The sequence below is a fragment of the Ovis aries genome, chromosome 3 (genome assembly GCF_016772045.2).
Source record: "Ovis aries strain OAR_USU_Benz2616 breed Rambouillet chromosome 3, ARS-UI_Ramb_v3.0, whole genome shotgun sequence".
In the NCBI taxonomy this organism is placed as follows: Eukaryota; Metazoa; Chordata; class Mammalia; order Artiodactyla; family Bovidae; genus Ovis; species Ovis aries.
Genome location: NC_056056.1, coordinates 38,109,055 through 38,124,262, shown reverse-complemented (window position 1 = coordinate 38,124,262; position 15,208 = coordinate 38,109,055). Strand labels below are relative to the sequence as shown.

The 15,208-nt window shown below is 42.3% G+C and overlaps 1 protein-coding gene across 1 annotated transcript; it reads right to left on the bottom strand.

Annotated features, from left to right (window-relative positions):
• Positions 1-124: 124 nt before the first annotated feature.
• SNRPG (small nuclear ribonucleoprotein polypeptide G) lies at positions 125-7,610 on the bottom strand. The gene is made up of 4 exons (XM_004005803.4): positions 7,492-7,610; positions 4,720-4,742; positions 3,909-4,033; positions 125-302 (listed from the first exon to the last, which is right to left on the bottom strand). Exons 1-4 carry the CDS (start codon positions 7,521-7,523, stop codon positions 252-254), a joined length of 231 nt encoding a protein of 76 aa, XP_004005852.1. The 5' UTR covers positions 7,524-7,610; the 3' UTR covers positions 125-251.
• Between the last annotated feature and the right edge of the window lie 7,598 nt (positions 7,611-15,208).

Below are 15,208 nucleotides of genomic sequence, written 5' to 3'. Positions count from 1 at the left end.
AGATTTTTCTATTTTAATGTATTAAAAACCTGAACTAATCAGTCTCAACCAATAACAGGTCATGACAGAAAAAAATCAGAGTAAGAGCAGATATTCTAAGTTGAGAACAGCTAAGAAAGCATTGTTGGCTATTACAAAAGTTTATTTAACAAAAAAGTTAAGAAAATGTACACAACCCAATTTTTCTGGTAATAATATGTGGAGAGGGGACACATGGAAGCGTTGATTTCTCTGGTGAACACAGCCATTGTTCATACTCGTTCCAAGGCTTCTAACATGATGATACTATTTCCTCGTATTACCTAAGAAAAAATGAATTTGAAAAGAACACAATTCGTTCAATAGATGTATCGATGATGATTTAAAGAATTTTCATCAACTCATCAATGGTTTTATTAAATGTCAGTTTGTGAGGCTTTTTTTCCCCCTAGTCAATGTGTGTGAGTGCTCAGATGCTCAGTTGTGACCGACTCTCTGCGACCCTATGGATTATAACCCACCAGGTTCCTCTGTCCATTAGATTTTCCAGGCAAGAATACTGAAGCGAGTTGCCATTTCCTACTCCTGGGGATCTTCTATGAAATAAGGTAAGTCAGGATACTCATGAAGCATAGGTGAAATGGCTGGTAAAATGGGATAGAAAAGTCAAACTGGAAGGGGACTGTGAAAATAAGGAGCCCTGTGGACTGTAGGCAATGCAACCACAAATCAGTTCAATAGAGCCAGACAAGTGAAAGGACAGGATGGAGGCATCCTGAGTGAGATTCCGGGCTTTGTTAGTAGCTCAGCTGGTAAAGAATCCACCTGCAATGCAGAAGACCCTGGTTCCTTTCATTCCTGGGTCAGGAAGATCTGCAGGAGAAGGGATAAGCTACCCACTCCAGTATTCATGGACGTCCTTGGTGGCTCAGCTGGTAAAGAATCCGCCTACAATGTGGGAGACCACCCCTGGGTTGGGAAGATCCCCTGGAGAAGGGAATGTCTACCCACTCCAGTATTCTGGCCTGGAGAATTCCATGGACTGTATAGTTCATGGAGTCACAAAGAGTCAGACACGACTGAGTGACTTTCGGTGAGTCAGATTCAAAGTGGAGCTATGCTGGGAGGCAGCTGGCATAAAAATAGCTATACCTTGTTCCTTTCTCCTCTCATTCTACTTGCTTTATTTATTACACACACTGCTATATACTGTCTTCCTCAATCTAGTGTCATTTCTGTGAGGGCAAGGACTTGCTTGGTGCACCTACTCAGTGCCTAAAGCAGTGGCAGGCTCAGGAAAGGCTCAATTAAGTAACCAGATGACCTGCATCTGATTACTGCAGGTGACAGGCTGGGAAGGACCATGACAGGTGGGAAAGTGTTGGGGAGCCTGGCAGAGACAAACAGCAATGATTATGGTGAGAAAGTGGCAAAGAATTATAGAGCTGCACTGAAAATGACAATGGAGACTGGAAGAAGCTACAGACTCTCACTCAACAAATTAGGAAAAGAAATGAAGACACCTGAACAACATGACTCCTAGTGTTTAAGGGTTTTAAACTGCTGGCTTATTTGCAACAGAAGATGAGCATGACTTCTCACCAATCAAAACTTAAAAACCAAGTAGCGTTCTTCCTAGTTCCTTCTGAACCTGTCCATTTGTGACACTTTCCCCAGAAGTGGTGGGTGGTGAAGAGAAGTTATTTCAGATAATTAAGATTTTCAGATCTGTGGGCTTTTTCTTTTTGGCATCATTAAAATATAAAAATAAAACTGCCACTTTCCTCAACGTTTTCTAAAATGTATCACATACTTTGCCTTCTCGCATAAGACACAGGAATTAAGGCTCGTCGTGAACACCTCTGCTTCACAGGGCTCTTCCTCTTTTCCCACTGTGTTGGATGCCCCATATTCCAGATCAAACTGGAACCATGGTCCAGAATTCCATACTGCTCCTTGGATTGGGCTTGAGTACTAAGTTTTGGCAAAGTGTTGCCCAGGCCTTTTCATGAAGGGGCGTAACTGTCTAATAAAGAATACAAACCTAAACTGGAGCTACAGACGCACAAAGCCAGTAAGAACTCCTGAAACACATAGCAACAAAAACTACACAATTTTTAGTATTTTCTTAGGGGAACCTTGGAGTGGAATCTTAAGGAAATAAGACAGAGGTAAGGCTACTGACTACTCTGGTTATATTTCAGTAGAGGCTAATTGAGACATCATTAGGTAATTATCCACCTGACAGATCCTGTATTAAGTAATTTCTTAAAAAAAAATTTTTTTTTTTAATTTATTTGGTTGCACCAGGTCTTAGTTGTGACTTTTGGGATCTAGCTCCCTGACCAGGGATTTAACCCGGGCCCCACTCATTGGGAGCAGAGTCTGAGCCAGTGGATTGAAAAAATAGTAACTAGTTTCCCTCCGTTCCCTTAGAAAAACCATTCTTGCATTTTCTTTAGGCTGTTTTTTAATTAAATAAAATTGATATATTATCCTTATTTCATGTTCAAAGTGTTAACTCAGCCATAAGAATTAGCACCTACATTTTAGTCACAGAACATGCATCAGAGATGGAAGAACAGACTGTCTATCACAGTAAGTTGGACCAGTTTCCATGTAAGGAAAATTAACCCCATCAAAATAAGGGGGAAAATTATAAGAATAACACCAATACTTTCACTAATAAAAATTCTGAAAAGTGCCACACATTCTCAAAAGTTATTTCCTCAAATTAGAACTTTAAATGTCAATTCCCTTTTTAATTCTTTTTTTGTGAATCTTTTGATATATGAACCAAAACTTTAATCTACCCTCTATCAGAATGAAGATTTCCTAATCTGTAAAAGGAAGGGCTAGAGGGAAATCTTGGGGTATTTTTAAAACTCTCTTTTATAAGAAAATGCTAATGATTTGCCAGACTTGTATTCATTTTCAACAGAATCTCAAGGGGACTGTACCTGACAAGAAGGTCCATCTACATGAAATGTGTGCAAGAGGCCAGGGAGACTCATATCTAGGGACTCCAAGTTGTTTTTCAAACCCTGTCTGATTTGCTTTTCAAAATGCAATAATGGAAATATACTTGAAACAAGCAATAACACAAGCCTTGGAAAGGGTAATTAACCTTCTGGGAATGCATAAACATTGAAGTTTGGTAAGTAGTAATCCTCAGCACACATTAAAATTACACAAGATCTTGTAACAGCATACACAAACACAAACAGCACCCTTCGATATAGTTTCAATTGCTTTGAGGTGAACTCAGCATAATTTTTATTTGTTTGCTTAAAACAAAAACAAAAACTCTTCATTGAAGAATTAACTGTAAAAGCTCTGGATCAACAGTTAATCTTCGGCTTACATTAGAATCACCTGGGGAACTTGAAAACCCTCTATACTACTGCTCTAATGAAGGGGCTTCCCTGGTGGCTCAGATGGTAAAGCATCTGCCTGCAGTGCAGGAGACCTGGAGGTTCAATCCCTGGGTCAGGAAGATTCCCTGGAGAAGGAAATGGCAACCCACTCCAGTAATCCTGCCTGGAAAATCCCATGGATGGAGGAGACTGGCAGGCTACAGTCTGTGGGGTCGCAGAGTTGGACATGACTGAGTGACTTCACTATGGCTCTGATGAAGGAACAGTATGGGCCTCATTATAGAATAAAGCACAAAAATAATTCCAACAGCTATTTCAAGTCCAAGGACCTCAGTGGATTCTGTGTAAGATTCAGATCTAACCTACAGGTAACTGGGGTATTACCACAGTTGAATAACCTCCATAAGTTAAACTAAAAGGGGGTTGGAATATCTAATCTTGCCTGTAATTTGCCTAACTTCAGTTTAATCCAAGGGCTGGATAGAAGGGATGCTAATGCTTAATCCAAAAGAAAACTTAAATCTCTAAGAGAGATCTTGTATTTGTACTTACCACCATTCCAATATTGTTCTGTTGCCCACTAGTTGCCATCTCCACACATTCATCTATCACAAGATTCATAAAGGGATCAAATCCCCGCAATATTCCTTGGACATGTCTGCCGCCATTTAATTTCACTATGTAAAAGGAAAAAGGAATTTAATAAAGCTGACCATTAACTATCAACTAAACTTCATTAAAAATAAAGTGAGAGAAAACCCTGATATATCTTTACTATATGCCAAGCACTGGGCTAAACATTTTACATTTACCTCCACATTTAAGCTTCCAAGAATCCTATAAAGTAGAATCATCTTGACTTTTTATGAAGCAACTGAATTATAATATTTTTAAGTAACTGATTCAAGATTACACAGTTACTGTAGGGTAACACTGGAATTCAAACTGAAGGCTGCTTGTTTCTAAAGCCATGGTCTTAACCCCTACAAACTTCGAGTTCTGTGCAGGTCAGATTTTTACTCCTTATCTGTTCTTTGTTTAAAGGAAAAAACGTTAAGTTTTCAAATATAAAATATAAAATCCTGTAATGTTTATCAAAGTGAGAGAAGGCTTATATGAAATAAAAGTCTGAAATATTGTGAAACTTACTAAATATCAGAAATTAAGAAAATAAAGCTATCTAGTTAGAATTCTGATAAACCTGCTTGCTTAATGGATGTGAATTAGAGATCTGTGTGCTTTGAATTTTTATAAAGTTTCTCAAAACATTATTAATAATAATAAAATATACAACCAAAGCAGATGTAAAAACTAATTTAATATTCAAAAAACACCCTGAAAATAAAAAACCAAAAAGACTTACATGATAACTTCTTGTCCATAAATCTGAAAAAGCAAAAGGGGTAAAGATTATATAACTAATTTTAGATATTGTCAATATAATCTGCTAAATTTATGTAACAGGAATAATGAAGTTTAAAAATTAAAAGCTTTGCACTGCTGTAAAGGATGAGAATGATGGGCTACCTCAGCTAGTACTTATACTAACTGAGCAATGTAACTTGTGAAGGGGAAGATAATAAAGAATGGAATGAGCTTAGAACATATTAATGTACATTAAATTGAGTCTCTATATTGACGTGAACTACAGTAACATTCTTGTTGTTTAATACTGACCTAATTTTCAACAACAGGATTTACAGGCTTAACAGAAAAACAAAGATTCGGTTATATTTTTGGTTATTTTCAAAACCAAACAAAGTTGTGAAGAAACCAGAAGGTAATCAAACCATACCCAATCCAACAGGTATTTTATTCTGTATTTGAGACAATAAGTAGTGTTGTTTATTTAGTGTTAAACATCAATCTTAAGTGTTCAGGATATTCTTCAACACAGAAGTTCACTTTGGCAAAATACATATTTTGAAGTTAAATAATTTGAATTAAACAATAAAATTCCATATCATCAGCATAGAATAATATGAATACATGTAGTCAAACCAGTTTTTACCTCTTCCAGTTACAGGCTAAAAAATGTGAATCTTCATTCAATTTTAATGTATATCATGGGAGAATTCAAAGATAAATCAGGCAAGAATAAATACTGGAGTGGGTTGCTATGCTCTCCTCCAGGGGATCTTTCCAACTCGGGTATCAAACTCAACTCTCTTATGTCTCCTGCACTGGCAGGCAGGTTCTTTACCACTAGCGCCACCTGGCAAGCCCATAAATTACATAACATATAAATTAATAATAATTACCATTTAATAGACGGGCAACTGAAGCTCAGAAAATTTAAATGAAATTTTGTAAGTCACACAGCAGTGAAAAAGTCTGATAAAATCAAATGGTCAGTTTGGCTGGAGAACACAGTATTCAACTATTAATGTGTGTAGAATCTGGTGCCTGGATTTCAGATGGAGGGCCCTAAACGCTGGGTTAAGAAGTCTGCACTCTATGTAGACAGCAGTTAAGTTACTGCAGCAGAATCAGCTGCGGGCAAGACAACTGTGGCGTGTGTAAGTTAAATCATCATGCGATACATCTTAAACTTACACAGTGCTGTATGTCAATTATATCTCAAGAAAACTGGAAGGAAAAAAAAAACAGAGAGACTACTCTGTCATCCATTTTTAAGAGCACTAGGAAGAATCTGGTTGGGCCAGGGTTCTCCACCTCAGCATACTGACTACTTGGGGCCGGATAATTCTGTTGTTGAGTGATGTCCAGTGCGCTGTAGAACATTTGGCAGCAACCCTGGCCTCTACCTACTAGATTCTGGCAGAACCAGACTCCCATTCCTGCAATTAAGAACCACCGAGTCATACTAAACTAGGAGAAGGGTATACACTTATTAAAGATGGTATCTGTGAGAAATGTAAAGGAAGAAAAATACTAACAACCATTGTGGAGGTCAACCTGACAGGATTTCACAACTCATAAAATCTAGATAAGCAAAGAAAGGTGTTAAAACCAGTTTCAGCCTCTGAAATTCTCAAATAATGTCTTAGTCAAAAGGAAGTCTTCAAGTAGAGAATGGTCCTTTGTTAAATAATTTCACCAGTTCATGATGAATTCAGAAGACATTTTAAGATTTCACCAGCTCACTAACTGCAATCTCTCTTTTTCTTAATGTCAGGCAAATGGCTTCATAATTGTCTTAATTAACAGACTAAAATATACACGGAGATTTTGCACAAAATATGGCTTCAATACAAATGTGCATTTAAATACAAAATCATTAAATATGAACTTTCCCTTAAGTCTGACTTCTTTATGGGGCAAGCATAAATTAACTGTACACAAGGCAGACCAGGTGGGCTGCCTCAGAAACTGACTCCTGGATCAATTTTCCACCCTTGCTGCTAGCCAACTAATAAATGCAGAATTCTGGCATTACATAGTACAAAGACGACAGAGAAGTTACTCAGGAAACATGGAACTTGCTAAGTTCAGCCAAGAGTGATTCAGGACGCTAAAACTTTAAATTGGGTGTCATCTACAGTAGGAATAACCTACTTGGAGTCGATTTTACTGGGTTCAACCGCATTCCCCCCCACACAACCTAAAACCTTCTCTAATTAGAAACGTGAATATTCTCACACAGCTCTGTTAACAGAGTAGATATCACACGACATTCAAATTTAACCTACGAACAAGAAATCAAGAAAAAGGAATATAATTTCTAAGTTAAAGTTCAAAGACACAGCTACAAATACTGTCTAAGATTAAGGTGGCTTTTGATTCCTCAGATACTATCAAACACCCATTTCCCTGGTTCCTTTATAGAATCACTCTCCAGCCACCTTATCGAACACATGCTGCTACTCAAGATGTTCAACAAAGTGTGGCATTTGAGACCTTCAAGTAACGAGGGAAAGGGTCCGGGAGACAGAGCTGGGAGCTCGGGCTCGGGAAGTCAGCAGATGGTGGCGCCTTGTTGGCTTTGGTATCCGTAACCACCCGGCCGAAATATTACTTTTGCGGGGGTCTCAGGCCCCGAAGCGCGCCACACTGGCCCGGATCTCGGCGTCCGCGGCCCAGAATACGCACGCCAGGCACACTCCTGGGGAACGAAGGAACTCGAGGCACACAAGGAAGCGGCCATTTGGGCGCGGGCCCCACGCATACTTACTTCTTCAACTCGGGAGGGTGAGCTTTGCTCATGATGTCTACTGTGAGAGATCAAAGAAGCCTCCAAACGGAATTCGAGTGGCCCTCACGCTCCAGCGGCAGGCCCGGGGCTTTGCGTCTGACGTCACTGATCCCGTTAACCAATCGATGGTCGGTCACTTTCCCGCTTTACCTCGCGATACTTAGGGAAAGCCTGCGTTTGTCGATCAGTCCCAAGCTTCCGGTTGTGTAGCTAGTGATTGGCTAGGACGGAGGACCTTCATAAATCCCCCTTCATTCCCTTCTGTGGGCTTTCCAGATGGCGCTGCTGCCTCTGCTGCTGCTAAGTCGCTTCAGTCGTGTCCGACTCTGTGCGACCTCATATACAGCAGTCCACCAGGCTCCTCCATCCCTGGGATTCTCCAGGCAAGAACACTGGGGTGTGTTGCCATTTCCTTCTCCAATGCGTGAAAGTGAAAGTGAAGTCGCTCAGTCCTGTCCGACTCTTCGCGACCCCATGGACTGCAGCCTACCAGGCTCCTCCATGGGATTTTCCAGGCAAGAGTACTGGAGTGGGTTGCCATTGCCTTCTCCGCCAGGTGGCGCTAGTGGTAAAGAATTTGCCTGCGCCTGTAAGAGACGAAAGAGACGCCGGTTCAATCCCTAGGTCGGGAAGATCCCCTGGAGAAAGGCATGGTAACCCACTCCAGTGTTCTTGCTTGGAGAAGCCCATGGACAGAGGAGCCTGGCGGGCTACAGTCCATAGGACCGCAAAGAGTTCGACACGACTGAAGAGACTTAGCACTGCATCTTCTGTAAAATTGGCCAGCGCCTCTAGCTTCTGAAGGGTGCTAGTCAATCCCTTGTGTTTGTGAATTGCAACATTTCTCCTATTCATATGTACTAAATGAAAATAAGCTTTAAGAGGAGTGGGCCCTTAATATTTCTTTGGCCAGTGTGAGCCAATACCTCCATTATTGTCCTTCCCTGTGTTGTGCTTTACCAGCTGGGCCGCAAGGGAAGCCCAACAGACGTCCCTCTAGTCAAAGCTATGGTTTTTCCAGTAGTAACGTATGGATGTGAGATTGGACTATAAGGAAAGCTGAGCGCCGAAGAGTTGATGCTTTTGAACTGTGGTATTGGAGAAGACTCTTGAGAGTCCCTTGGACTGCAAGGAGCTCCAACCAGTCCATCCCAAAGGATATGAATCCTGAATATTCATTGGAAGGACTGATGGTGAAGCTGAAACTCCAATAATTTGGCTACCTGATGTGAAGAACTGACTCATTTGAAAAGACCCTGATTCTGGGCAAGATTGAAGGCAGGAGGAGAAGGGGATGACAGAGGATGAGATGGCTGGATGGCATCACCAACTCGATGGACATGACTTTGGGTGAACTCTGGGAGTTGGTGATGGACAGGGAGGCCTGGTGTGCAGCAGTCCATGGGGTTGCTAAGAGTTGGACACGACTGAGCGACTTCACTTCACTTTCACGCATTGGAGAAGCAAATGGCAACCCACTCCAGTGTTCTTGCCTGGAGAATCCCAGGGACGGGGGAGCCTGGTGGGCTACCGTCTATGGGGTCGCACAGAGTCAGACACAACTGAAGCGACTTAGCAGCAGCAGCAGACCCTCTATATACAACATGAAGTACAGCAGGCAAATGAACTCTAATTTGAGGCACTGATTTTCAAGACGAGAGTGTAGTGTAACAATTGGTCTCCAACTTGTTCCTTGTTTAGTTACTAGAGATAGATACATCCACATTTATGAATCAAATACAATTGGGATTATAGAAGATTTAGGCCAAAATCAAAAAGCATTGGTGGTTTTCAGTAGGGGATGGTTCTACAAGATTCATTTCTAATGTTCAGAAATAACTCTATTTAAATACAAATAATAATAAAGACTTAAACTCATCATATATTTTGTGTTCTCTTGGTACTCAAAATCCTAGTCCTTGCATTTTCTCTAGAGGGGTCATAACTGTATGTCTTTTCTACTTCTCGCTGTTAGTGTTTAAGTAAAATTGCTCTTGTAGCATTTCTACACTTCCTGTCTATGCTTTGTTCCTTCATATTTAACAGTATAAAGCTGTGTATCTTTAATAAATAAAATTAATATTCATAGTCCCTGGGTTGGGAACATCCCCTGGAGGAGGACATGGCAACCCACTCCAGTATTCTTACCTGGAGCATCCCCATGGACAGAGGAGCCTGGACACAGTCCACGTAGTTGCAAAGAGTCGGACATGATTGAACAACTAAGCACAGCACACAGCACAATCATTGCACAGTTCAGTTCAGTTCAGTCTCTCAGTGGTGTTCGACTCTTTGTGACCCCATAAACTGCAGCACACCAGGCCTCCCTGTCCATCACCATCTCCCGGAGTTCACCCAAACTCATGTCCATCGAGTTGGTGATGCCATCCAGCCATCTCATCCTCTGTCGTCCCCTTCTCCTGCCCCCAATCCTTCCCAGCATCAGAGTCTTTTCCAATGAGTCAACTCTTTGCATCAGGTGGCCAAAGTACTGGAGTTTCAGCTTTAGCATCAGTCCTTCCAAAGAACACTCAGGACTGATCTCCTTCAGAATGGACTGGTTGGATCTCCTTGCATTCCAAGGGACTCTCAAGAGTCTTCTCCAACACCACAGTTCAAAAGCATCAATTCTTCGGGCGCTCAGCTTTCTTCACAGTCCAACTCTCACATCCATACATGACCACTGGAAAAACCATAACCTTGACTAGACAGACCTTTGTTGGAAAAGTCATGTCTCTGCTTTTGAATACGCTATCTAGGTTGGTCATAACTTTCCTTCCAAGGAGTAAGCGTCTTTTAATTTCTACATGGCCGCAATCACTATCTGCAGTGATTTTGGAGCCCCAAAAATAAAGTCTGACACTGTTTCCACTGTTTCCCATCTATTTCCCATGAAGTGATGGGACCAGATGCCATGATCTTCGTTTTCTGAATGTTGAGCTTTAAGCCAACTTTTTCACTCTCCTCTTTCACTTTCACCAAGAGACTTTTGAGTTCCTCTTCACTTTCTGCCATAAGGGTGGTGTCATCTGCATATCTGAGGTTATTGATATTTCTCCTGCTAATCTTGATTCCAGCTTGTGCTTCTTCCAGCCCAGTGTTTCTCATGATGTACTCTGCACAGAAGTTAAATAAGCAGGGTGACAATATACAGTCTTGACGTACTCCTTTTCCTATTTGGAACCAGTCTGTTGTTCTATGTCCAGTTCTAACTGTTGCTTCCTGACCTGCATATAGGTTTCTCAAGAGGCAGGTGAGGTGGTCTGGTATTCCCATCTCTTTCAGAATTTTCCACAGTTTGTTGTGATCCACACAGTCAAAGGCTTTGGCATTGTCAATAAAGCAGAAATAAATGTTTTTCTGGAACTCTCTTGCTTTTTCCATGATCCAGCGGATGTTGGCAATTTGATCTCTGGTTCCTCTGCCTTTTCTAAAACCAGCTTGAACATCTGGAAGTTCATGGTTCATATATTGCTGAAGCCTGGCTTGGAGAATCTTGAGCATTACTTTACTAGCATGTGAGATGAGTGCAACTGTGAGGTAGTTTGAGCATTCTTTGGCATTGCCTTTCTTTGGGATTGGAATGAAAACGGACCTTTTCCAGTCCTGCGGCCACTGCTGAGTTTTCCAAATTTGCTGGCCTATTGAGTGCAGCACTTTCACAGCATCATCCTTCAGGATTTGAACAAAGTACTGACAAATCAGCAGAAGAATGTGATGATTACCCGTATAATCCTAACACTCAGAACAACTGTTAACACTGTTTGTGAGACTCCTTTAAATCTTAGCAGTATACTCATTCAGCTTCTATGTCTATTAATATTCTTCCTCAATGTTATTTTTAGTGGGTATGTAGTTTCCTATTATATGGATGGCAACATGGTTTATTTAATGAATCCCCCAATGTTGACATTTGGCTTGCTCCCAAGAGGTTTTACCATCATAAACAGGGTTGAGATGGGCATAACAAGGGTTGTTTTTGCAGACATGTTGGACAGGATGTCTTCATACTCCCAGCATGAATTTAGAGAGGAGTTTGGGCTCAGTCACAACTGTTGGGATGAACGGCTTCTTGCCTGTGCTTTCAGTGGGACCTCTTGGCTGTTCAGTGGGACCGCTTGGCTATTCCCACGTATGTCTTGTTTTGTGATTAACTTGATCCAGCTGTACCCAGGGCTCCAGTTAGGACTTTTGCGCTGCAGCATGAGCTGGGGGCATTGGAGCCGTGGTTGAGCGTTGCTGAGGATAGTGGGTGCTCAGGTGGGTGTGAGCCCAAGGTATTGTGGGTGGCAGAACAGGGGGACAGGCTGTGAGCCCTGGGAAGAGAGGCCACCAGAGACATGTGCAGGAGCTTCCCAAGAGCCTCTCTCGAGGCCGTTTCCTTTGGAAGGAAAAGGAAAACAGCCTAAGACGCATTGCTTCAATGGGATGAAGGGAGAATAACCTTTGCCAAGGGCTTCAGCCAGGACAGTGACGGTATCCGAGAGTCCTTCACTGGCTCCACCTCCTGCTTTGCTTCTCTGCTTTTCCCCCAGCTGGCCTTCCCCTATTTCTTTTTTGTTGATTTATTATTATTTATTAATACTTGTCATTTATTTATATGTTACAGAAAGTAATTGAGTATAACTTTATGTTATACAAAAAAAGAAATCCAAAAAGAAACCTAATGACAAGTAACAGCCATTGTATTTTTTTCCATAGTAAAAAAAATGTACAGAATTAAAGTGTATGGAATACTTTTACCTACAGGAACAAACCAGGAAGGAGATCTTAAAACTTAGTGCATTCCTCTGCACTCTCCTCTGGAGGGTGGGGACTGGCTGGGAAAGGGCACAAGGGATCTTTCTGGGGCAATGAAAATGTTGTTTGTTAAATGGGTTGTGGATCAGACATCTGTCAAATTCATAGGATGGGACGGTGCTCTCAAGAGCTCTGCACTTCACTATACATAAATGCATGGGTGCGTGCTGAGTCGCATCAGCTGTGTCTCTTTGCCACTCTATGGACTGCAGCCTGCCAGGCTGGTTCTTTACCACTAGCGCCACCTGGAGAGCCCATACATAAATGATGCTCAATAATTAAAAAAAAAAAAAAATTAAATGTGTCCTGCAATTGCAAACCAGCAGGATCTTGCTGTTTCTGTGCAAGTTAACAGAAATGTGATAAGGTGGAGGAAAAATAGGAAGAAAGGCACAGGAGGGGCTGTCCAGGGAATGATGTCCCGTGAGGGATTGTGGGGAGGGGTCCCTGTGGGAGGCTCAGTTGAGTCAGCTCCCACCGTCTGCTCTCTCACCTGCACGAAGGACCCAGGAGTCAAGCCTGTGTGCAAGCTGGTTCCGTGGTGAGAGTCTAAGGTCCCCTGTGTGACAGCCCAGCCTGGAGCCTGACGCAGAACTGGGAACAACATGCAGGAAGCATTCCTGAACCTACAGCTCTTCCAGGGAGATCTTTAGATGGCTCTGGGCTGCTGCTATGCACCATGATTTCTTGTGTAGGACTGGGAAGAGTCAAGAAGATAGGGGCTGGGGATGCTCCTGACTGTTATTTCTGAGCATCAGAGAAACCCCCACCTGGGACTGCCGGCTGTGCTTTTCCAGCATGGGTCCTGGGGAAAGTGGTAAGTGGAGAAACTCTGTACTTGGAGAAAGCAGGTATCTGAGGACTGGGCAGTTCTGACTGAAGGAGGCAAAGCCAGTAAGAAGGACTGATGATAGCTGAGTGCAGTGTAGAGCTGGCTAAATGCCTTTGCCTCCAGCTGCCCTTTATACTGTCACATGTAAAACCAACCTGATTATGATATTGTAAAGCAAATTTTAGAGGGATTTTGTGTATATATTATATCACAAGGGAAGCCCAAGAGTACTGGAGTGGGTAGCCTATCCCTTCTCCAGTGGATCTTTCCAACATAGGAATCGAACAGGGGCCTCCTTCTTTGCAGGTGGATTCTTTACCAACTAAGCTATCAGGGAAGCCCTATATATACACGTGTGTGTGTGTGTATGTGTGTGTGTGTGTGTGTATATATATATATATATATAGGGTTTCCCAGGTGGCTCAGCAGTAAAGAACTCTCCTGCTAACGGAAGAGCCATAGGAGATGTGGCTTTGATCCCTGGGTTGGGAAGATCCCCTGGAGAAGGAAATGGCAACTCACTCCACTACTCTTGCCTGGAGAATCCCATGGACAGAGGAGCCTGGTGGACTACAGTTCATGGGGTCGCAAAGAGTGGGACGTGACTGAGCAACTGAGCTTACATGGGTATATATATACTCACACACATGCACATATATATATATATATATATATATATATATATATATATATATAATACTTCACTTAATAACTCACTTGGTAGGTATTTGGTAATAATATTTTGATATAAAAATAAAATTGTGTACAAATTAAAGGGAGGATCAGTGAGTGACTTATAGAAGAAACTTACCAGAGCTTGATGGGATAATATTATACATTAAGAAGACTTAATCTAGAGCAATAGACTCACCTGAGCTGGCTATTGAAAATGCAGCTTCCAGTTCAGTTCAGTTCAGTCGCTCAGTCGTGTCCGACTCTTTGCGACCCCATGAACTGCAGCACGCCAGGCCTCCCTGTCCATCACCAACTCCCAGAGTTCACCCAAACCCATGTCCATTGAGTCGGTGATGCCATCCAACCATCTTATCTCCTGTCATCCCCTTCTCCTCCTGCCCTCAATCTTTCCCAGCATCAGGGTCTTTTCAAATGAATCAGCTCTTCGCATCAGGTGGCCAAAGTATTGGAGTTTCAGCTTCAACATCAGTCCTTCCAATGAACACCCAGGACTGATCTCCTTTAGGATGAACTGGCCCCCCTCAAAAGAGATTTGATTAAATGGGTCAGGAGTGGGGACCCAGGAATCTGAGTTTTAAACAATTAGTTGCTACTGATGTAGGTGGTTCATAGATACAAATTGACCAAGAACACCTAGTACTAGAGTGGACCCACTCCAGGCCACATGCTTGTGTACCTGCTATTCTGAGAGCCTTCCCAGACTGGTGTGTGCCTTTATGAGTCTGGGGTGTGTTGAAAGTCAGACTGGTTTTTACAATCAGAGACAGGGAGGGTAGCGAAGAAGGGCCTGAGTGATGTGGGCTCTCTTTGTTGAAGTCTTTTGGTTTGATCCTTTGAGTTGTGGCAGCTTAAAGAGAGCCAAAGTTCTCTTAGAGAGAATGGGACCAAGGAATGAGAAACTTAGAGATCAACGCCAGACATGCAGTGTGAGAGGGGAGAAGACCCCAGAGAGGGCTGGAAGGACCCAGGGGAAGTGATAAAAAAGAAGGAATGTACGTCCACACAACTCTTGACTCTGGGCCAAGGCCTCCATCTAGCCCACTCTGTGCTCATGTCAATGCTCCGAGATGGGCAACGGCATTCCCTCCTACTTGTGGATAGAGGGTGGCTTGGAAAGGTGAGCTGACAGGCTATAGTAAGGATGAAAGTCAGTGTTTCATTCCGGGACCATGTGGTTCCTAAGCTCTGGCTCTTTACCTAGTGCTTTTTTTTTTTTTTTTCTTTTGATGTGGACCATTTTTAAAGTCTTTACTGAATTTGTTGCAACATTGCTTCTGCTTTATGTTTTGTTTTTTGGCCGCAAGGCTTATGGGATCTTAGCTCTCTGACCAGGGATCAGATCTGCACCCTGCCCATTGGAAGGCAAAG